Source organism: Priapulus caudatus, unplaced genomic scaffold (assembly GCF_000485595.1).
Source record: "Priapulus caudatus unplaced genomic scaffold, Priapulus_caudatus-5.0.1 Scaffold128, whole genome shotgun sequence".
Classification (NCBI taxonomy): domain Eukaryota; kingdom Metazoa; phylum Priapulida; class Priapulimorpha; order Priapulimorphida; family Priapulidae; genus Priapulus; species Priapulus caudatus.
Window position 1 is genome coordinate 123,514 of NW_014577189.1, and position 24,849 is coordinate 148,362.

At 44.1% G+C, this 24,849-nt stretch overlaps 2 protein-coding genes and 2 non-coding genes across 4 annotated transcripts in view; 1 reads left to right on the plus strand and 3 right to left on the minus strand.

Annotated features, from left to right (window-relative positions):
• The window catches only part of LOC106805820 (organic cation transporter 1-like), a 31,016-nt gene extending 27,152 nt beyond the window's left edge, over positions 1-3,864 (plus strand). Inside the window, exons 8-10 of the mRNA XM_014807560.1 lie at positions 2,473-2,654; positions 2,870-3,036; positions 3,175-3,864. Of these exons, the coding sequence (XP_014663046.1) occupies positions 2,473-2,654; positions 2,870-3,036; positions 3,175-3,244 (419 nt within the window). The 3' untranslated portion in view covers positions 3,245-3,864. The remainder of the gene's footprint in view (positions 1-2,472; positions 2,655-2,869; positions 3,037-3,174) is intronic.
• Trnah-gug lies at positions 1,927-1,998 on the minus strand. Its single transcript has one exon. It is a non-coding gene; the product is annotated as a tRNA-His (tRNA).
• A 3,120-nt stretch (positions 3,865-6,984) lies between the features above and the next one.
• On the minus strand, positions 6,985-7,058 carry Trnai-aau. The gene has a single exon. It is a non-coding gene; the product is annotated as a tRNA-Ile (tRNA).
• Positions 7,059-11,129: 4,071 nt separating this feature from the next.
• LOC106805809 (acetylcholinesterase-like) lies at positions 11,130-15,156 on the minus strand. The gene is given in 7 exon segments (XM_014807549.1): positions 11,130-11,649; positions 11,946-12,130; positions 12,392-12,714; positions 13,463-14,206; positions 14,208-14,272; positions 14,377-14,640; positions 15,035-15,156. Coding segments are annotated over 7 exon segments (1,740 nt in total). The 5' UTR covers positions 15,111-15,156; the 3' UTR covers positions 11,130-11,566.
• Positions 15,157-24,849: the final 9,693 nt, after the last annotated feature.

Below are 24,849 nucleotides of genomic sequence, written 5' to 3' on the forward strand. Positions count from 1 at the left end.
ACCGATGTTTGATTTTCGGAGGTCTGGCAAGCCTTGGGAGCGCACTGTGTCTCTACTTACCAGAAACTCTCAATGAGCCTTGCCCGGAAACTGAGCCGAAGAAGGCAAACCGCTTCGGGCGGGACAATAAATATTGTTCGTGTTACGTCAGGTAATTACAGCAGCTATGGCAGTGCCATGTGGAGCGTTTTTCGGTGATTCATTAAGTCGAGCACTGAACAATCTAGATGACCACGCATTTTTCTTATACTCCATATATTTTCAGCATGCGTGTATTTCGAATCGTTCTAGGAGGCAGCATGCTCCCGTTGTCAACCGCGATGTGGAAATGGAGAGTCCATTTGCCTGCGAGTCCGCATACGCGACTAACGAGAACATGACGTACCTAGGAAGCAGATACCCAGTAGCAGAATGTGTGGGCGCGTGTGTGTGTGTGTGTGTGTGTGTGTGTGTGTGTGTGTGGTGCGTGCGTGCGTGCGTGCGTGCGTGAGTGCGTGCTTGCATGTGTGCGCGCGTGTTCATCTGTAATATTACTGCTGATTATAGCATATTTGTAGAATAAACTGTACATTATATTAGAGTGATGTTTCTGATGTGACTGTTGACGCTTCACTACCTATAATGCATATAATCATAGGAATGATGCGCGCGGATATCTTCCGAGCGATTTTAATATAATCGCGGGTAGGTATTAAAGTTGAATTGAGTGATCGCAGCTTTCTGATTTTAGTCGCCATTAATAGACTTGTTTTTACGCGAAACATGCGTTAGATATTGATTAGCGAGCAGCGCGAGTAAAATTTTATATGAACAATATTTTAGGCCAATGCAGAAATTGGTGCAGAGAGAAGCAAGTTGAGGCCGAAGCTGATCGAGCCATTAAAGGCAGTCGCGTCATTCAGCTCATACTTCACTGCAACATTCGTACCTCTAAATATCCCCACTCTGTTATTAAATAAAGGTTTTGTGATAATTCACTACACGTTGTGTTCATTATCGTTTAATTGATTATGAGATTTGCCTAAAATATTCTGCTATAGCAGCGCGTTACGGCGAAACACCAAAAGAGCACCAAGCGCACATTTCAGACTTTAAACAAATTCATATTCGAAACAGTATTAGACATTATTAACAATTATATATATATATATATATATATCTATTAATATTATATATATATATATATATATATATATATATCAAGAGTCTAACAATATAAGACTATACAACGTATGCCGTCCCGATCTTGCGCACGCTGCGTCAAGCCGGGAATGAGAATTCTCCAGAATTTCTCACCTCATTCAGGGCCGTATTGTGCCAGACAGTACTAGTAGAGTCATTTTTCGAATGCTTGGAAATGTCAATGCGTAGGTTTGTTATTTTTCCGTTCATAGCGCATGCATAAGTTCTTCTCGCCTTATCTTCTCTCGCGCAAAGCGCCAAGCACCGTGACGTCATGATGACGAAGGGCGTATCGCGAGAGAGCAGATATAGTCTTCACCATAGCGGCGCGATTATTGCGCAATCTGTAGCAGGCTGCCAAACAGAAAAATATCAGTGCCAGTCTATCTCTATCACAGCTCGGGCTTATCGATATATGCTGTTGAAAAGGAGTACAACGAGCTGGCTATGCACGATGGGTACTTCGCTAAGTACAGTCGTCACTGAACAGGCAGCACCAGGGTTCAAGCCCCTGAACGCCCATGTGCGCAATCCAGTCTTTTATTTTTTTCTGAGGTCGTTACTATTTTCAATGGAGGGTGATGTGCTATGATAACCTACACTAGCGTAATATTTAGTAAATAACTTTACGTGAAGAAAAACAATCGAATTTATAAGGATTGTGTAAAATCTTCAGAACTTTGTTCACTGTCGCATAAAGGAAAAAAAGAAATCTCCTGCCGTGACATGGCTACAGAGTAGCTATGCCGTGACCAGGATTCGAACCTGGGTTATTGCGGCCACAACGCAAGGTACTAACCACTATACGATCACGGCTATTGCGCCAGAGATGAAAAGCGACTGGTTTTTCTATTTCAAGTGCTATTCGCGGGTGGTGGCGCTGCGCACCGATGGAGTAATTTCACCAAAATTAACTGGGGTTTCAAGCCGGTACGGGAGATTACGGTACGCATATATTTGTTAATATTATTATATTGACTAATCGAGCGTCAATAAACTCAATATTCACATAGAGTATAGCTAAGACATGTGTCTATAGGTATCTAATAAACCATAAATATTCCCTGAAAAAATATTATCATGAAAAATAGCCGCTATCAAATACCGCCAGTTCAGCTGACGACTAACGACGACATACGTTCCGTACTACCCATAGAAATAATATAGATAGATATGGTTATCTATAATATTATTATTTCTATGGTACTACCTCGCTACATAGAATCAATTTGCTGCTGCGGGTGGTAGTAACTGGCTCTGTCTACACCTGTGGCGTACTGCTCGTTGTAGGTGTTCAGTGGCTGTCGATAACTATTGCAATGATAGCGAAATTCACGATTACGGCATCGTTTACGGTTATCTACGTCTTCGGCGCCGAACTCTTCCCCACGAGCCTCCGCAGCGTCTCCATAGGAACCTGCGGCTTCTTCTCTAACGCCGGAGTGATGCTGGCGCCTCAGATCATGACGCTGGTCAGTAATCTCGAAGCCAATAAATATTTCATTAATTTTATTTCATTGAAGCTAATTCTAAAACACATTCGATGCAAATGCTAGGACGTAGCATTGCCACGTAACTATGGTAATATGTATAGGCCTAACGTGCTTTAAAGGGAGGATTTCTCGTGTGTTTACCAATCGTTTTCATATTTTCTCAGCCGTATTAACGGACAAGGTGATTATTTCAGGCTAAATACAGCAATACTATACCGATGTTGATTTTCGGAGGTCTGGCAGCCTTGGGAGCCGCACTGTGTCTCTACTTACCAGAAACTCTCAATGAGCCTCTCCCGGAAACTGCCGAAGAAGCAAACCGCTTCGGGCGGGACAATAAATATTGTTCGTGTTACGTCAGGTAATTACAGCAGCTATGGCAGTGCATGTGGAGCGTTTTTCGTGATTCATTAAGTCGAGCACTGAACAATCTAGATGACCACGCATTTTCTTTATACTCCATATATTTTCAGCATGCGTGTATTTCGTATCGTTCTAGGAGGCAGCATGCTCCCGTTGTCAACCGCGATGTGGAAATGGAGAGTCCATTTGCCTGCGAGTCCGCATAGCGACTAACGAGAACATGACGTGACCTAGGAAGCAGATACCAGTAGCAGATGTGTGCGCGCGTGTGTGTGTGTGTGTGTGTGTGTGTGTGTGTGTGTGTGTGTGCGTGCGTGCGTGCGTGTGCGTGCTGGTGCTGTGCGTGCTTGCATGTGTGCGCGCGTGTTCATCTGTAATATTACGTGCTGATTATAGCATATTTGTAGATAAACTGTACATTATATTAGGAGTGATGTTTCTGATGTGACGTTGACGCTTCACTACCTTATAATCAATATAATCATAGGAATGATGCGCGGGATACTTTCCGAGCGATTTTAATATAATCGCGGGTAGGTATTAAAGTTGAATTGAGTGATCGCAGGCTTTCTGATTTTAGTCGCCATTAATAGACTTTTTTCACCGATAACATGCGTTAGATATGATTAGCGAGCAGCCGAGTAAAATTTTATATGAACAATATTTAGGCCAATGCAGAAATTGGTGCAGAGAGAAGCAAGTTGACGGGCCGAAGCTGATCGAGCCATTAAAGCAGTCGCGTCATTCAGCTCATACTTCACTGCAACATTCTACCTCTAAATATACCCACTCTGTTATTAAATAAAGGTTTGTGATAATTCACTCACGGTTGTGTTCATTATCGTTTAATTGATTATGAGATTTGCTAAAATATTCGCTATAGCAGCGCGTTACGCGAAACACCAAAAGAGCACCAAGCGCACATTTCAGACTTTAAACAAATTCATATTCGAAACAGTATTAGACATTATTAAACAATTATATATATATATATATATATATATATGTATATATATATATATATATATATATATATATATATATCAGAGGTCTAACAATATAAGACTATACAACGTATGCCGTCCCGATCTTGCGCACGCTGCGTCAAGCCGGGAATGAGAATTCTCCAGAATTTCTCACCTCATTCAGGGCCGTATTGTGCCAGACAGTACTAGTAGGTCATTTTTCGAATGCTTGGGAAATGTCACATGCGTAGGTTTGTTATTTTTCCGTTCATAGCGCATGCATAAGTTCTTCTCGCCTTATTCTTCTCTCGCGCCAAAGCGCCAAGCACCGTGACGTCATGTGACGAAGGGCGTATCGCGAGAGAGCAGATATAGTCTGCACCAGAGCGGCGCGATTATTGCGCAATCTGTAGCAGGCTGCCAAACAGAAAAATATCAGTGCCAGTCTATCTCTATCACAGCTCGGGCTTATCGATATATGCTGTTGAAAAGGAGTACAACGAGCTGGCTATGCACGATGGGTACTTCGCTAAGTACAGTCGTCACTGAACAGGCAGCACCAGGGTTCAAGCCCCTGAACGCCCATGTGCGCAATCCAGTCTTTTATTTTTTTTCTGAGCGTCGTTACTATTTTCAATGGAGGGTGATGTGCTATGATAAACCTACACTAGCGTAATATTTAGTAAATAACTTTACGTGAAGAAAAAACATCGAATTTATAAGGATTGTGTAAAATCTTCAGAACTTTGTTCACTGTCGCATAAAGGAAAAAAAGAAATCTCCTGCCGTGACATGGCTACAGAGTAGTATATGCCGTGACCAGGGATTCGAACCTGGGTTATTGCGGCCACAACGCAAGGTACTAACCACTATAGCGATCACGGCTATTGCGCCCAGAGATGAAAAAGCGACTGGTTTTTTTCTATTTCAAGTGCTATTTGCGGGTGGTGGCGCTGCGCACCGATGGAGTAATTTCACCAAAATTAACTGGGGTTTCAAGCCGGTACGGGAGATTACGTAACGGTACGCATATATTTGTTAATATTATTATATTGACTAATCGAGCGTCAATAAACTCAATATTCACATAGAGTATAGCTAAGAACATTGTGTCTTATAGGTATTCTAAAATTTTAGAAATTTAATCATCTGTAATTCACTTCCGCGCGCACATATTTGCTATTGACTAATCGTGCGTCAGTAAACTGAATATTCAGAGAGAGTATATTGGGGTGTCTATATTCAAGCCGGTACGGGAGATCATTTGCATAACATATTCTAGATACCTATAGATCACATGTGTTACTTAGCTCTAGTACTATAGCCCGCTTACATTGACTGCCGCTGGCAGCGGCAGTCAATGTAAGCGGGCTATAGTACTAGAGCTAGTCTTAGCTATACTCTCTGTGAATATTGAGTTTATTGACGCCACGCATTAGTCAATATATTAGCAAATATATGCGTACCGTAATCTCCCGTACCGGCTTGAATATAGACACCCCCAAAATGACTATAGAGCTCTGCCGATGGGATCATGCATGCATAAATTGATAATGATGCATATGCATTACTATATGTGTGCAGGGCCGTCGCCATGCAGGGGTTGACTAATGTTGAAGCCCAGTCACTAAGGGGGAGAGTGTGTAAGGGAGTTAATTAGTAATTACTAATTACCCCTTCCCCTGGTGGAGGTCCGGGGGGCCTACCTCGAAATTTTTTGAAATGCTACGTGGCAAATGGTGTACGCTGGCGAGTTTTAAAATGAAATATTTTAACATTTGAAAAAAAAATCCTGAAATGATGTTGAAGCCCGAGCTTCCGGGGGTCTCCGCCTGGCGACGTGCCTGGTGTGTCCGTGCTAGGGTCCCTATAGTCCGTGCGTTCGTCCGTCAGTGCACGCGTGCGTGCGTGCGTGGGTGCGTGGGTGTGCAATGGATTTACAAATTCGTATATGTATACATCAAAAATGTATATGTTGTATCGATATATGTGTTGGCAGTACTATACATATGATTTTTGATAAACATGATATCAGGAGTTAATGAGACGAAAAAATTTCTCTCATTAACTCCTGATGATATATATATGGTATTGTCTGGAGTGAGTAAAAACAAACAATGAGACAGAACATTCATCAGCAGATATATCAACATCAATTAATATCAATATCAATTATTAATATCAATATCAATATCAATATCAATATCAATATCAACATCAATATCAACATCAATATCAATATTAATATTAATATTAATATCAATATCAATATCAATATCAATACCAATATCAATATATATAAGTTATATAAGTCACATAACTGATAAGTAACACTGCCAGACGTCCCAATTAAGTGTCCTGGTCTCACCAGGATTGTCCAACATGTTGGTCTCGGTGCCCCGCAGGTGCACCGGTGCACCCGGTGCAACATGCTGGTCCAGAAAGTCCCGGTCGTAACATTTTTCAGCCATATTTTAAAATTTACATCAGTAAATTACTAAATTTGCCGTTGTTGTTGATGTACTTTGATTCCAGCGAACAATAAAAGGCCACACATGTCAAACATTTTTGTTTTTGCAATAAATTTGCATTTTATTTTACATGTATACTTTATAAAAAATGGTGGTGTGTCGCGACAAATACATGTCGCAGCCCGCCACAACTTTTTCCTGTTTTTGCGCACCTCGAAAAAACGGCGATGGACCATTATCACAAGTGATCCTTTTCTTGGATTTTCCCAACTCGGGACCTCTGAACACTGATCCCTGTATGACTGCTCCTCTCTCACACAATGGAAATCGAGTACAGTAAACTGCAGATTTGAGAAACTGCAGAACTCTCGCAAAAAAACTGCAGATTTGAGAAACAGACAATAAATCGACGAAAAGTTAAATATTTACTGGTGCCAATGTAAAATATACTACAAATATAATATTAGGGGGGCTATACATATAGTGTTTTATTCAAATTTACAAAATATTTGGCCAGTACGGGGATCGAACCCGCGACATTCGCGTTATTAGCACGACGCTCTAACCAGCTGAGCTAACCGGCCGAACTACTCGTTGGAGTCTAAAGATCGTCTCTTGTTCGGTCGACTGGCCAACCAGCTAAAAAGATTATATTATTTCCCTGGGACAAGCATGCATTGTATTGGGAGAAGTAGAGAGTTACTGTAGAGGGTAGTAGGATAGCAAATAGAGGGACAAGCATGTTGGTTTTATACCAGATATATGTAGATTGGTCGTAGCGACTTTTTATACATGTGAAACATGAAGAAAAATCAGAAACCCTCACAATATACTGTTACATCGATAAAAGTATATATATCGCTTCGGCTATTATGTCTGAATTAAAGGCCGCTCTGATTGTCAGAAAACAACCATTCTAGATAAAATCCCAATCTAAGTTAAAAAACTGTAAAACACGTCTGCGATCATCACGCACAAAAATGGTTTTTCTCAACGCTGAATAGGCTGATTGCGATGAGTAGGTATGAGTACGCGGTAAGAGAATAATTTGGTTATTTGTATTGGCTAGAAATACGAAAAAACGGTGTATTGCACCCAACATTTGACAATCGTAACTTGATTATAATAATTTATATTGAGTTTGCCGAATAGAAAAACGAAGTGCGCGCTAACAACTTTCCAAAACCCGGGGGTCACATATATGCCAGTATTACCCGCATGTGGCGTCTCACTAAAAATAATATAGTAAGGCCCCCGTGCGAAACTGCAGCATTGGAAAACGCCTACCATCCGTATTGCAATGACACAATGAAAGACTACACCCCTTATTGGCAGCTACACAATGAAATAATCCCAACCCCCTATTTGCATACACAACTAGAGCACTCGAGCAGCGACAGACCTCTGGCCAAGGCAGCTGAATTCTCTCAATGAGAATTTTTTTATTAATTAATTAATTAAGTGAAAAATTAATTAATTAATTAATTAAATAATTAAATTGATCCCGGATTAGTGCGAGCGTGCAGGTGGGGACTGTGGTTGCCCTTAGCCCTGTGGTTGCGTGTTTTGTAAGTCTACAGCACAACCTAGCGGAAGTGAATTGAAACGTGCATGTTAACAACCCCCAAACACAAACACTCAAAACACGCACGGTGAAAACATAACCTCCGCCAAGCCCCTGGCGGAGGTAATGAAAGAGTCCTACCCGACCCTACCCCCGATTGGCGAGGTCTTGCAGACAAGTGGGAGGGCAAACGAGTGGAGGGAACGGAGGGGGCCTGTGAGGGGGTCCTACTGCAGCGGCGGTCGTTTCTTTTTCCGCAGTCGACATATCGATTCGCAGAATTTAGCGCGCCTTCTGATTGTTCTGATTGTCTCATCTTTGCCGTCCCTGATTTGGTTCTAAAAACACCATGTGCTTCTGCTTATTTTAGACAATAATGTCATAGTGCTTTTTTTTGTGGCGTGTTCGGAGTAGGACACACGCGTTATGTCTAAAAGGGCGGTGGTTCGAAATCCCGTTTGGTTTTTCGAATTATTTTTTTGTTTTCTGGTTTTTTGCTAATGCTTTATCCATTTTAACTAATTGTTTTCTAATTCACGGAAATATTTGCAATGATGATGGTTACACACAATAAATATCTTTAATAGCAAAAAATTTTTGTTAAATAATTTATTATCCATTTATTAGTGTTAATTAAATTTAAATTAGGGCTTAGGTTTACGGTTAGGGTTAAGGATTAGGGTTAGGTTTAGGGTTAGGGTTAGGTTAGGGTTTAGGGTTATTATGTGCAAAAATAATTGCAATTCTTTGCTATGTTAGCAAATGGGCGTTTTTTCTTGTTCAAGGCAAACAAATCGAAGCAGCCAATCAGAAGGCGCTAAATTCTATGTCGACTGGAAAAAAATACTCGCCAGCGGGCGCGGTGCTTGTACTTGAACGATCCGAGGGCTTATTGCGGGAATTAGCTTGTAAAAGGGGCCTATTTGCTCCCGGCGCGGGGCCCCGCTTTACGAGTTGAAAACCACCCCCCTAACCCGCAAAATTTGGAAGCACATGGGGGTAATACCGCAATATAGTGCCCCCCCCCCGGGTCCAAAAACCATCAAATCACAAACTCTAAATTGTGTTACGTGTACTGTGTTAATTGTGTTATTGTGACAAGTATATATATATATAGGCCGGCCTACAACGCAGTAAATCCAATTTATTCCTGTCTTCTTTATGCCACAAGATCTGTTGTGAAAAGTATTCCTGTTCGTATATTATTCACACATAATATATATATAACAATAATAATAATAATAATAATAATAATAATAATATTTATTTATTTATATTGCGCACGTTACATGCAAATATGTTCACGTGCGCATTATAGATTGTTCAAGGCTGATTATAAAACAGTGGACTGCAACACTGAAAAATATAGTTACTTAAATTACGACAATCCTATAACATTTCCTGATAATAAATAAAATATAGATCCTAAGAAACGACAATCATATAACATTTCCAATAAATAGAACTCAAATCAAGTACACCTAAAAATATAATGGCTATATGTGTTATATAAATGCAATGTTAAATAGATGAGTTTTGACTCTAGCTAGGCGTTTAACACATTCCACCGACTTTTCACATTGAATATGACTAGGTAGCTTAATTTTTATTCCATAATTTTGGGGCAGCTGATGAAAAAGCTCGATCGCCAAGTGTAGCCAACGTTTTTACAGCTGGTGACTCAATTAATATTTAGTTACCTGAGCGCAGACTGTACCGAGTATAGGTCTCTTTACTGTGACTAATTAATTCCCTGATATAATCTGGTGACATACAATGTAATGCCTTAAAAGTGATGAGTAATATTTTTAACTCTATACGGAAATATACTGGCAGCCAATGCAAATGATATAAAACAGGCGATATATGATCAAACTTGGATAGATTGCAGATAAGCCGAGCAGCTGCATTTTGGATTCGCTGTAACATATTCAGTTGTAGGCCCCTACCTGGGTCGCAGCCCATAAAGTAAACTACTGCAGCAATCAACACGACTAGTAATGAATGCGTGAACCAAGATTTTTGTTGGTTCCGTAGAAAGAAACTTTCGGATTCCTCTAATATTATGAAGATGGAAAAATGAGGTACTATTTAGAGAGTTTGGAAACACGAGTCTCTATCGTTAGCCTCAAATCAAACCAGCAACCTACATTTCTGGCCACTGATACTGGCGAAATATTACAATTAATTCTCCCGACAGTGATTTGATCAATGTCCACATTGCACAGTTGTTGCCGGCCGGGTACCTATAAGCTGGAGTAACTTATAGTATATAGCTAGAGAATTTTTCCCCACAATGCGCCCTTCATCACACACAAAATCACGTACGCACGCACGCACGAACGCACGCACGCACGCACGCATGCAAACATCCCACTACCCCAAACACACAAACACTAGAGAGAGAAGGGAAACAAATGCCGACTACGGACCCCCTGCTATGTCAGTCGGTTATTTTACATAAACCAGCTGCGACGTGGGAGAATTCCTCGCGTGTCAAACAATATTGCTGTGCAGCACTTCCTGTCGGTGAAACGTACATATGGCGGCAAACCTTGAATAGCGTTGACAAGCGGTGTTGGTCGTTGCTTCGCGCGCTCTCTAGGAAACGTTGCAGCCACAGCCTCGATCTACTCATATTGAAGTAGGCAATTTTATGCAACCTATCTGGTTGATTTTTTCTGTCTTGCTAATTTACACCTATTGACTAATGACACAGTGGGAGTGATTTACCATTGACTTAAATCTTCCCACTTGCAGCACGCTTATTTAAGCACACGTATAGCCACGAATGTACGCCCACACACCACACCTGAGAGTGGAGTGAGAGCGGGGAAGAGCGAGCAAGAGAGAAGGGAGAACGAGAGAGAGAGAGAGAGAGAGAGAGAGAGAGAGAGAGAAATAGAGAGAGAGAGAGAAAGAGAGAAAGAGCGCGATCGAGAGAAAGAAAGAGCGCAAGCGAGAGGGAGAGATAGAGAGAGAGAGAGGGAAAGAGAGAGAGAGAAAGAGAGAGAGAGAGAGAGAGAGAGAGAGAGAGAGAGAGAGAGAGAGAGAGAGCGAGAAAGAGAGAAAACCAAAAACAACAAGCTTAGGCAACAGCAAATTTTTTGTTTTTTTGTATGTACTTTTTTCAATCGATTAAAAATTAAGTCAGAATTCGATAAGATATAAGTATTCTAATGCCGACTCATATAGCACGTAGTTTAAAACATTAGCCGCTAACTGAATTGTGGCTTAATTATCACACATCGCCTATGATTAAAGTAGAGTAAAGCAGTGATTTGATTTCGGAGGAAATTCGGTGTGAGAAACCATAGGAAGAGCGCCACACGTTACTGCCACTCATGCTGCTGTAGTACATACAACTCACCGTATGTCAATGCCAATCTCAATAAAACTCTTTAGGACGACTCCACCAATGAGAAATTACCATGTGAAAACTGCGTTGAATCCCATTCGCGTAATTAGTGATGTATTGCTCGTTATGTATTGTTAGTGCGACGTAGGCATAGGCGCAAATGTTAACATTTACACCGAAATCAACGCTAGAGTCGACATAGCGGCTGTCACAATTGTGATTACCGTTGGCGTGACTCCCAATCCACTGCTCTCTGAAACGAACAAAATGTTTGTAAATTAAAACTGATTGCCTGCGAGAGTTCAATCGCAACTACAATTTAATGAGCCTCATCAAATGGTAGCGAGAGTCTTCATTTAAATACCGTCAAAAGTGCTTTTACTCAATTCCCCAGAAGTAATCAAATCACAAAGTTAACTATCACAGGAAATAGTGCACCCTTCTTACCAAGTCACGCTGTCACAAAAATGTTATCGCTCGTTTGCTTAAAGGAAAACGTATAAAGCTTCGCTTGCATCATTGTGGGTGCTTTAGTGGATGATTATATACCTGATTCCTGCTGCAGAAATGGCACGACGTCGTTCCATAGGGTACACTCACGCAGGCGAGGGCCGCGTCCCCAAGCATTCTTCTTAGTGCTTAGCTCCTTGTAGTAGCGTTTAGGGCCATCCGTCCCCTCATTAACCTTATATGCCAGCCACCGCTCGTCAACTTGGCTAGGCTTGTTTGGATTTCTGACACAAAAAATATATGATTATAAACAAGTCATGGTTTATATCCAATCGAAACAACCGCAAATGTACAGGGAAACTTTTTTTAATTATTTTTTCTTAACTTAATTCGTTTCCATACTTGAAAATCGACATCTGATTTGATTAAAATGACGAAGATCAGAAACTGCGCAAGAGAATTAAAGACTTTAGGAAACAGCGAGGCCAGAGCTTGGCACATATATGTGGCAGCATTTCACAAGTGCGTCGGTAGCTCGCACTTACCCGCTTTTCGCGAAGTTACTGAAGTAGTTCATCACGTGTTTGCTGACCTCCTTGTCATACATCGTGAAGCCGGACACATCCGGCGGAAGTCCAAAAATATACGGGATATCCTCCCCGTGCATCACACCAGCCCATTCCGGCGTCTTGCTGTTCGTTGACCGATGTGTGAAAATGTACATGTACACGTTTTCTCCTTCGTCTGCATAACGGCTTGCCTCCTTAACGGCGGGGCAGACGAAGTGGTAGTCACCAATCATGTCAATTAGAGACTGGCTTCTGGAGGTGGGAGCGTACGACCAGTCAGTGTAGGTGAAGGCGACAACCTGTAAATGTTCAATTGTTGTAAACGTGTGATCGACATTAAGGAAATATTTGAAAGATGTCTTTTAATTTCTCATCTTCTTCTTCTTCTCAGTATTTTGCGTCTTAAACCGGATGCGTACAACGAGGGTACATGTGAATTGATCTTGTGCAACTAACCAGTAGGAATAGGTCAAGGCGACCAAGGGAAGGCAGTTACGAGTGTCAATAGAGAATGGTAGCGCGTAGAGATATCGTGTGCGCAGACGAATATAGAAGAAAACTTAGAATAGCCTTCACAGCAGAATCCTTACTAAAGGTCTTTCACCACTTTACTTCACATGTAATTATGCCCGATGCTAAAACGCTAGGTTTTATAAAGGTAAAGAACATAGATGTAATTTTCGATCGAATGATACAATAAAAATATATCATTGCTAGTATAATGATATACATAGTTTTGCTACCTCACATTACCGCATCACAAATCATCACACACCGCCGCTTCCCATTTCCTCCCACAGCAGTTCATCTCTCGCAGGCCCATAACCCACTTCATCCAATTCCACCCTAACACTCAACGCGTCATTCCGCATCACATCACTTCATCCCACACCAAAACATTTCCCCACGCACACACACACAACCGCATCTCAGTTTTACTCACCGCACCGCATCCCACTCCGTTTCATCTCATCTTACATCACGCCGTCACAGATCATTCCATCCAGCCGATACCCGCCCCACCCCCCTCATCATCGCTTTGTTTACCTTGTGTACGCCATCGCTGTACGTTGGCAGCAACTTCGGAATGCTCGATTCGTAAAGGTCGACACTCACGTTGGTGGGGTCAGTGAGTTTGACCAGCGTAGGTAGTGAGAAGATCATGAACCATGAGCCCTCGTCACGAACCGTTCCGGACATGACGCTCGCGCGCTTGAATTCTCCATTCTTCAGTAGATTCTCGGGCGCGTCTTTCAAGAAGCTGCCGTCGATCGTGGGTTCGAAGCTCAGGAGGAAGGCCAGAGCATGGTCGAGGACAAGCACGTCGGGGTGGAGCTGAGCCGTGGCGAGATCGTTGGCCGGCACCTCCATCAAACAAGCGACCATCTCTGCTTCGTCGTCATGGTCGCATCCGACGACCTTCGCCAGGTTCACGGAGCGCGACTTCTGGTCATCGGGCTCGTGATACCCGCCGGGCATCATGGCACTGCCGCTCATCATGATTGCTCTGTTGAACAGGTCGCGGCTGAGGGGCGACACAAGGTGGAAGGAAGCGCTCATGCTGCCCGAGCTCTCACCAATCAGTGTGATGCTGTCCGGGTCTCCGCCGAACAAAGCAATGTTCTGCTTCACCCACTCAAGGGCAAGAACCTGGTCGAGCATGCCCATGCTACCAGGTGCATCGTCGCTGCCGAGGTAAAGAAAGCCGAGTGGTCCGAGGCGGTATTGAATCGACACGACGATGACATTCGTGTACAGGACAAGGTTGCGTGGGTTGTACATAATCGACGCGGATTCCACCTAACATGAAGGCGCCGCCGTGGATCCACACCATGGTGGACAGACGCGCGTCCACTACTGTTCACGTCGGCGCCACTATGCTGAGATATAGGCAATACTCGCTTCGGTTCGTCTCGCTCGTATCCCTGGGGACTGTCAGAAGTGATTCTGGCTGCGGGCACACAGCGGCATGGTGGTTGCTTCCAGCACCCTGGCCACGGCTTCAACGGCGACTGGCTTCTTGAAGCGTAGATTGCCGACTGGTGGTTGCGCAAACGGTATTCCGTGGAAGATGCGCACCTTCGTCCGACCAAACTCCTCGACGCGACCTCGCAGTCGGCCAGAGGAAGTCACGATGTCCGCCGTTTGTCCGGCGGACCGTCCGTACGCATACGCCGCCAGTGTCATCATCAGCAGCAACATGCTCATCGGCAGTGACGTCATACCTAGAGGCGTATCTAAGCAGTCATATTCCCATCAAACAATCCCTACTGGGTGAACAACACTATCATCTAATAACGATCAATGGAGCGACTACTCAGACGTTATATACAGAGACCCGTAGTATGTATGTACGTACGAGCGCAAGTGTGTACGTGTGCGACGCGCTTGTGTACGCGTACACGTGTGTATGTGTGTGTGCCTGCGTGCGTAGTGTGTGAATACCTTTATGGTAAAGCTAAAGTTGGCCAAGCGCCAAACAACAGTTTCTGTGCTATTGAACTACCGATTGCTTAATGTACCCATCCAGCAGAACTAAAATAAAAACTAACAATACGCATACACACGTGAAATATCAAGAACATTACATTCTAGTTAAATTATTATTCCAAATTCTACCTTGCGTGCGATTGTTCCTGAAACCTTTTAAATCCGTTTTTCTCACGAGGTTTCCGCTGGCGCAGTCAGGTTGCATGCAGACAGCATTAGCCACTTTCAATGATCGCCTAGCAGCAACACCGCTCGACCCTGGAGCTACTTACTTACAGCTTCCCGATGCTGCTGGCTACAGCGTCCAACTCCTACACGCATGGGCGGTGGCGAGGGACGATGCAGGCGTATTTTGGATTTATAAATAGACGCGAACTGACAGATGCAGTGCTTCGGGTCCGATGGAACCCTCTGGCCTCTGCTGCCTCCAACCGGCAAATACAATATGAACACATCTCGTTTGCGGCAGAGGTGGATTGTTTTTTTTCTATCCTGTTCTTTGCTATTACAAGCTGTTAGTGCATCCAACACGAAAATTACAATCTTCTATATAATCTGTTACGGTAATGGCTGGCTACGTCGCGACTCGGTAACCTACGTAAGAATGCCACAAGCGGGGATACTTGAATTTTAACTTGCACGTTTTAAGCTACTCTACTTAATTATGATTATAAGGTTGGACATATGGATGTGACAGTCTAAAGAGAAAGTGTAAACAGTGAACAATGATTGTCACCCAGAAGGTACTGAGATGAGTGGTTTGGAAAATGACAAAGCTTACCTTATATCAGATTTTTTCACACCCAGAAAAGCGCTTACAGGAATCGACACATATGTGTAATATTACCGATGAATGTTGAGCTTAAAGCCGACAAATGCTGTATGATCGCAAGGTATATTTACCTTGGTTTTGTTGAGGGGAAAGCTCAGTGGCGATAGGAATACAATCGTACCAAAAATCTGGTTTTCAATAGCTTGAATCCAACCAGCCAGCAAGCCAGGAGGGCTGCTATATCTTGTCCTCTTTATTAAAAATAGCGACTTACATAGAGGCGGAAAGCAGTAATACGTGAAACGAGAATCTGTTGTCCACATATATCGGATGGCGGTGGAATGTTTACGTGGAATAACAACGTGATCACGCTTGTTTATCCTGCCTGGGGTTTATAAACATATTTTAGGTCAACGTTGGGGGTAAATTATTAGAGTATTACGAAAGTAAATCCAGTATACAGCATAAACTGACATATGTGCAGGATATATACAATGTCGATACTAGTATGTGTGAGCTCATGCTCTTATACTCTGCGCAGACGCTCCCAGTTACAGCGCTCATCTCTAACCACCTTCGTTGCTCTTCTTACACGTTTCATGCTTGCAGTCTGTGTTGTAGTCGAGTCCGCACCCCCAGAGTCCGAGTCCGAGTCCGAGTCCGCATCCCCAGAGTCCGAGTCCGAGTCCGATTCCCGCGCCATCCGAGTCCGAGTCCGAGTCCACACCACCCGAGTCCGAGTCCGAGTCTAGTTTCGATTAAAAAAAGGGGTGTACAGACAGACAAGGCCGCTCACTTCTATGTATGTTTTTGTTCAAAAATGGGGGGTGTCTTCTGCTCCTGGATCTGTCGCTTGTTTGCATGAAATAGAAAGTAAAGGCACAGGGCAGAAAGCCATTGAAAACGTTACAAGATTAGGCCGTGTATCTAGAAAACCATAATATTATTATGGTTACTGAGAATAGTATCAAGGGTAGATAATGTGGAATTTGACAGAGTCGATTAGTAGTGGTGCCACATATTCGGCGGGAGAGTCAGAGCGGGAGACGCGCGTAGTTGATCGTGGGCTTGTCACCGTTCATAATAAACTCCGTTATCACACTGGAGAGTTGCTATTACACTGGTCTTTACGCGTTATTACATGCATTGTGCACGTATATGTAACTGTGGCCTCTTACGAATTGGCCTACGTGATTATGGACATCCCACCCCTGCAATCTCGCCCCTACCGACTCGCTCGTAGGTGTCAAGGGTGGCCAGCGTAAAATTGTAAATCTAAATTAGCTATATTGATTGTAACTTTAACCGTGTTCCTAAACTATAATTTCTACCCCAAACCCTACACTTTAAAACCTAAAACCGTGTGTCTAAATTTGTTTAAAAAATTTGAAATTTTTATGAAGCGACATTGTCAGGTAACAATAAAATAAGTAGAGGAGAAGACGGCGCGAAACTCTCAACACCCGAGATCTTAAGGCTGAGCACGTGTGTATTCTGTACATTACACGCATGTCTATTGTGTAACAAATCTACCTGGTTTCGGCAGATAGCTTTTGCGCCGCGTGTACAACTTAAAATTTGGGTTTCATTGCGCGCAATTATTGTAACAGTATACCAGCTTGTTGTGATAAGGGGGTGGTAGCGCAAGGTAGTTACCACACAGTTCCGCAACAGAGCCGAATAAATGAATTCGCTGAGCGCAATGTATGTGTAAAACAGTCTGAATAAACACGGTGAGACCTACAACACTGCCTCCTTGAGCGCAGAATTTTCCAGTATAATTTTTAAGCCAAACTCTGTCAGCGCGCGAGAAAGAGAAAGAGAGAGAGAGAGAGAGGTGGGTTATGGGCCTGCGAGAGATGAACTGGTGTGGGAGGAAATGGGAAGCGGCGGTGTGTGATGATTTGTGATGCGGTAATGTGAGGTAGCAAAACCAAGTATATTGTAGACGCTGTGTTTGCGCTACGATGTGGAATTCTGTAATAGACTATAGAGAGAGATAAGAAAAGACAAGAGTAGCGTTCACTAGTGTTTTACTACATCTCTAATACAATACATGAAGTCTCAGTGCGCTAACGAATAGAAAAGACATTACAGTGCATAGTAACCGTATCACGCAACTTACACCTTTCCCAGACTACGTCTCGACACAAGAAGCCCCGAGCAGTCGGCCGCTTCCTCTTTTATACGGCGCGCCCCGGTCCCGCGATCGCGTTTCTTCCCTTACGTCACAGATCTCTTTTAGCTCCCAACTCTGACCAACCGGCCCTCCCGAACACGGCAGAGTCCGGATTCCTACTGCTATCTCCCGCTACCTAATATGGTGGCGGGATGCGCGGTGCGCCCTTGGCGCGACGCCATGGTCAATTCGGACCATGGTGCCATCACAGCCATCTATCGGTCAGCACCATCATCTATAGGTCAGCACGTGTGCGGCCGCCTGTCACACTCCGGGGATTCATGACTGCGATTCCCAGCCTAGCTGGCGCCATCTCGAGTCGGCTCTCTTTGATCTCCGTGTCGACCGCTGACTCGCCCGCTCCTGTGTTATGCATTACCCCGACACCATTCTCGCATCCGTCATCACCTTCCCTGGCGTGTGGTCTTTGCCCGCTTACAATATCATTAAACTAGCAATGATATATTTTTATTGTATCATTAGATCGAAAATTACATCTATGTTTTTTACCTTTATAAAACCTAGCGTTTTAGCATCGGCCATGATTTCATGTGAAGTAAAGTGGTGAAAGACCTTTAGTAACAAAGGATTCTGCTGTGAAGGCTATTCTAAGTTTTCTTCTATATTCGTCTGCGCACACGATAGCTCTACGCGCTACCATTCTCTATTGACACTCGAAAATTGTCTGCAATTGCTTAATTCTTGCCGTAACTGCCTTCCCTTGGTCGCCTTGACCTATTGGTTAGTTGCACAAGATCAATTCACAGGTACCCTCGTTATACGAATCCGGTTTATACGAAAGAAGAAGATGAGAAATTAAAAGGCATCTTTCAAATATTCCCGTGATGTCGCTCACACATTTGCTGCCATATTGATTACATCGACGTTTACAACAATTGAACATTTACAGGTTGTCGCCTTCACCTACACTGACTGGTCGTACGCGCCCACCTCCAAAAGCCAGTCTCTAATTGACATGATTGGTGACTACCACTTCGTCTGCCCCGCCGTTAAGGAAGCAAGCCGTTATGCGGACGAAGGAGAAAACGTCTACATGTACTTTTTCACACATCGGTCAACGGACAGCAAGACGCCGGAATGGGCTGGTGTGATGCACGCGGAGGATATCGCGTATATGTTCGGACTTCCGCCGGATGTGTCCGGCTTCACGATGTATGACAAGGAGGTCAGCAAACACATGATGAACTACTTCAGTAACTTCGCGAAAAGCGGGTAAGTGCGAGCTACCGACTCACTTGTGAAATGCTGCCACATAATTCATTATGATCAGCGTCTGTTTTCCACTCCCCACGTTGGTGCGTACTTGCTACATATGGGTATCATTACATTCACATGTGGCTCACATATCAGAAAATATCTTCTTATAGAATGAGGAGTGTATGAAAACATCGTTGTTGTCGTTTTTATCCACTCCTGATAGAATGTCTGTTTTCCATAGAGCCTGTACGTATGCATCCTTATAGTGAATTTACGCGAGAGTGTCAACATGTAAGATCAAGAGCTAATAATACCTTGTAATATAATTATTGGTATTATTAGCTCTTGGTAAGATGCACAGTAGTATTGCAGTCACTATGACCTTTACCTACAGGAACGCGCCAAAAAAACGTTTTTATAGTTGTTAAAATTATATCTTTTCGTTATGAATCCCCTGCTCTGATGCTAAATGTTCTGGTTTGCGCTTCGCACCGTGTGGATGCGTGGACGCATCATTAGGCACAGTGATATAACATCAAGAGCTAATAATACCTTTATAAGATATAATAATAGAGCTAATAATACCAAAGGTATTATTAGCTCTTGATAATGTAGTCTTCTGCTATCACACAATGATTGCTCTAATTGTTATGTTCAAACAGTTGCATTGTGGGAAGAGCCTCTTGGAATAAATGGAAGACCAGCAAGGCTAACAAACATAATTTGTCGTGTACATTATTGTCCTAAGTGGTTAAATCCATAATCATCAGCAGTTATTACACTGGCGATGAGGTGAACAACGCACCCACGCTCGTTTCGAAACTATGGGAGACAAATTCGGTGGTAAGAGAGGCATTCAGCCGTTTGAATGCTACACAGACCCGGCTACATTAGGCACACGGTGGTCACGATGGCTGACGGCATTCCGATTTCTGGCAGATGGGAAAGGACTAATAATTGAAGACTTGATGGAAGGAGATGCACCACATAACCGCGCACAGAACATTACTCGTCAGAGAAGGAGAGCACTGTTGTTGCACTTAGCTGGCCCCGAGGTGCAAGACATTTTCGCCACTTTACCAGACACGGGGGAGGTGAACGACTACACCGCATGTGTAACGGCACTGAACAGGTATTTCGTGCCGCAGGTGAACGTGCCGTATGCACGACAATTGTTTAACACAGCAGAGCCCAATCAAGGCGAGACATTCTAGCAATTTTCTACTAGACTGCGCAAACTTGCAATTGACTGCAACTACGGAGCGGACACAGACAACCACATTCGTGATGCCCTGCTGTGGCGATGTACATCACCGTACATAAAGCGTAGGCTCCTGGAGGAAGGGGACAAACCCGTGCATTGATTTTAGCGGCCCAGTGTAAGAAGATAGAGAGTCAGATGGGGCCCACACACAGTACTGGTGCAACAGGGGGAGACGGTGTGAACAAAGTGAGCTTCGGGTGCAAGTCCAGTAAGTCCAGTAGTGCTAGTAGCCGTAACAGCAAGAGAGTGCCCCATAAACAGGCGAAGGGTAAGTGCTACAGATGCGGTACTGAAGGGCATTATGGCTGTGACCTCAAGTGCCCGGCCAAAGGCAAGAAGTGTAACAAGTGCCAAAAAATGGACCACTTTTCAAAAGTTTGCAAATCTAAGCATGTGAATGCCGTGCATACTAATGTGAGTGAGCAGAGTGAAAACAGCGGCGACCAAACAAGGGCTAAGTACGCATTTAAAATAGTTGACACAAACACGGAGCGAGTGAAAGTACATGTGGGTGGCGTGCCACTGCACATGTTGGTAGACTCAGGAGCCAGTGTCAACGTCATAGACAAAGAAACGTGGACCGATTTGAAAAGTCACGGTGTCTTTTGTGTCTCCAGTACTGCCACACCCGCCAAATCACTTTTTGCATATAGGTGCAAAGAGCCATTGAAAACAATCGGAACATTTAAATCTAAAGTTTCAATAGGAGAACAAAAGTGCGAAGCGGTCTTTGTTGTGATCGACGCCAAGGGTATTCCCTTATTAGGTCTAAAAACGGCGACGCAGCTACAGGTCCTGAAAATACATGGAAACATAAACTCGGTTGGTGTCTCAGATATCACCAACACTCGGAGGTCGCTAATCCCGGAGATGAAGGCGAAACTTGAGACTGAGTTTAAGGATGCATTAGAATGGGTGGGCAAACTCAAAGGTCACCAGATAAAGTTAAAAACTGATCCTTCGGTTAAACCGGTTGCTCAGCCTGTACGCCGAACACCATTCGGACTGAGGGAAAAGGTAGAGAAGAAAATAGAGGAACTCGTAGAGGCGGACATAATAGAGCCAGTCGAGGAACCGACAGAGTGGGTCAGTCCTACGGTAATAGTGCCGAAAGCGAACGACGACATAAGAATTTGCGTGGACATGAGACGCGTCAACCAGGCAGTAATGCGTGAACGTCACCCGATACCCACTACTGAAGAGCTGCTACAAGATATGAACAAAAGTAAGGTATTCTCGAAGTTCGATCTGAAGTGGGGATATCATCAGTTAGAACTGCACCCTGACTCACGGAACCTTACGACATTTGTAACGCACGTAGGCCTATACAGGTACAAGCGTTTAATGTTCGGAATTAACGTGGCATCCGAAATATTCCAGAACGAGATCCGCAAGGTAGTGCAGGGAATCCCCGGTGTTGCGAACAAGTCAGACGATATTATCGTGCACACAGAAACTGTAGAGGAACACTATATGATAGTGTACGCAAGTTACTCGAGAGACTTAGAAACGCAGGCCTGACCGTGAATTGGCAGAAATGCGAGTTGTTCAAATCAGAGTTGGTATTTGATGGACACAAACTGTCAGACAAGGGAGTAAATCCGACACGGGAGAAAGTAAAAGCGGCCGCGGAAGCACGATCGAGAACCGGCGAACATAAGCGAACTAAGAAGCTTTCTCGGTCTCGTGAACTACAACGCCAGGTATATACCTAACTTCGCGACGGCTGCCGAACCACTGCGTAAACTGACTCGGAATGGTGAACCATTTGTGTTTGACGAGGAACAGAGACAGTCATTCCAAGCTCTGAAAACACACTTGAGCAATGCCGAGACTCTGGGCTACTTCGACGTACATGCAAAGACAAAAGTCATAGCGGACGCCAGCCCATATGGATTGGGAGCTGTCCTAGTGCAAGACCAAGGGGGAGAGCCAGTTGTCATTGCATACGCAAGCCGTAGTCTGAGTGCAGTGGAGAGACGCTATTCACAGACAGAGCGAGAAGCTCTGGCCCTTGTATAGGCGTGCGAGAAATACCATTCATACGTGTATGGTGTAAAATTCGACTTGGTGACGGACCACAAGCCGTTAGAGGTAATCTACTCGTCAAAGTCAAAACCATGTGCTCGGATCGAGAGATGGGGCCTCTGTCTACAACCGTATGAGTTCCGAGTTGTACACGTGGCCGGAACTAAGATGATAGCGGACCCGCTTTCGCGTCTGTTGAAAACAGATGAGGCACCCGACGCAAACCTGTGGAAAGAGGTGGAAGAATATGTAAGATTCGTCGCAACCGAAGCAACTCCCAGGGCCATGACCACACGAGAAGTCGAGAAGTGCTCACACCAAGACATCGAACTGACACATGTTCGAAAATGCATCGAGATGGGCGAGTGAGGAAACCCGCACTGTGCCAAATATTTACCTGTCTGTGAGGAACTGTGCACTATTGGTCAAATCGTGATGCGAGGGACCAAAATGGTAATTCCGGTAGAGTTGCGTCAAAAGGTCACTGCCATTGCTCATGAAGGTCGTGTGGGGTGGTCCGGCACAAAACTTCGCCTTCGCACAAAAGTGTGGTGGCCAGGTCTCGACAAGGATGTAGAGAAATTTGTCCGAGCCTGCAGTGGATGTCAGCTAGTGGCTAGACCGACACCACCAGAACCAGTATTGCCAACCGAACTGCCACCTGGAAAGTGGCAAGACTTAGCCATCGACCTACTAGAACCGATGCCGGCAGGAGAATATATATTTGTTGTCGTAGATTACTACTCCAGATACTATAAAGCGGAGATCACGACATCAGTGACCGCGAAGCGCATGATCGAGCTGTTAAGTAAGATGTTTGCAAGTCACGGACTACCGTTCACCATCACCAGCGACAACAGACCACAGTTTAGAACACATCCGGTGAATTCTTGTCAGAGAACAACATAATCCATTGAAAGGTCACGCCATTGTGGGCACAGGCGAATGGTGAAGTGGAATGCCAAAACCGCTCCATGTTGAAAAGCATAAAGATCGCGCACGCTGAAGGCAAAAACTGGCGAACGGAGCTAGTGTCATACCTCCGATCTTATCGCACGACTCCGCACAGCATTACTGGAAAACCGCTAGGCGACTTGTTTTTCGGCAGAGCAATTCGGACGAAACTTCCAGAACTCCGTCAATTCGTGCCGAACGATGGGGAAATGCACAACGCTGTTTCCCTTTTTCTCCACAACGCTGTACTGGTCGGGTTTAAAGTCTGTTGTAAGTTTATCGACTTTCTTCTGTCTGACCAACACGGTGTCACCCGGTGCTATGTCGCTCTCCCTAGCGTTTCTCCTTGCGTCGGCGTAGATTTTGCCTCCAATCTTCTTCTCCCAGTCTCTGTCCCTATCGAGTCACCACAAAACGTGACATACAAACGAAACATCACAGAGGTGAAGAAATTCGTCACACCGGATGAGGGCAACGCCGTCCCTACCGACAACGTTATACCGACGGAAGCCGACGGGGAACGAGGCCGACCATCCAGGCAACGCAAGGCTCCAGACCGCTATGGAGAGTGGGTGTCTGCTGTGCTGCCCCCCAGTGACATTTGACTGTTCATGTGATAAGTGCTGCCGGCCAGTGACACTTAAACTAACCGCAATCACAGCTTTGACTCGTGTCACGGGCAGAATAATCCCTGAGCAAAGCTTAGACTTAGGCAGTCTACCTACAGTCTATCACTATTGTTTACACAAAATGTTTATAGTATGTATTTCATGCATGCAAGTAACGATTGTATTCCATTACACAACTTGTGTGTATTGACATGTCACGCGTCGTGCTACCTAGTCAGAACTCGTCATAGAATGACTAACAAGAAGATATCTTGTGTTTATGTTTAATTACTTTTTGTTACAAAGTCAGAGTTTGCTAAGACTGATCAGAGTAAATTGCGCAGAGACTGTTGTGCTTAAAGTGTACCACGCGCTGTTGTAACAGTTGTTATGGACACCTGTCGTGTGACTGTAAGATTACAGTTTGTTTTATACCGGTACGGTAATTGTGTTTGATTATTTCTTATCCGAGAAAAGGAGAGATGTAGTATTCTGCTATCACACAATGATTGCTCTAATTGTTATGTTCAAACAGTTGCATTGTGGGAAGGGCTCTCTTGGAATAAATGGCTGACCAGCGAGGTTAACAAACACAATCTGTCGTGTACATTATTGGCCTAAGTGGTTAAATCCATAATCATCAGCAGTTATTACAGAGCCTATCGACATCATACTTTTAAGGGCTAGTTGAAAACCAGAAGGGCTAGTACAAACCTTATCTTACTAGCCCTTCAGGCTAACTTGCATATATTGTCCTTATTTCTACCCCTGTACTAGTACTGCTCATAGGGTCTATGTCCCCCAGGGTACTGCCGGAACGTACCCTAGCTGGGTACGAACCGGTATACCGGAACGTACCCTGGTCACTATTTGATATGGAATTAGGGTTAGGATTAGGGTTAGGGTTAGGGTTAGGGTTAG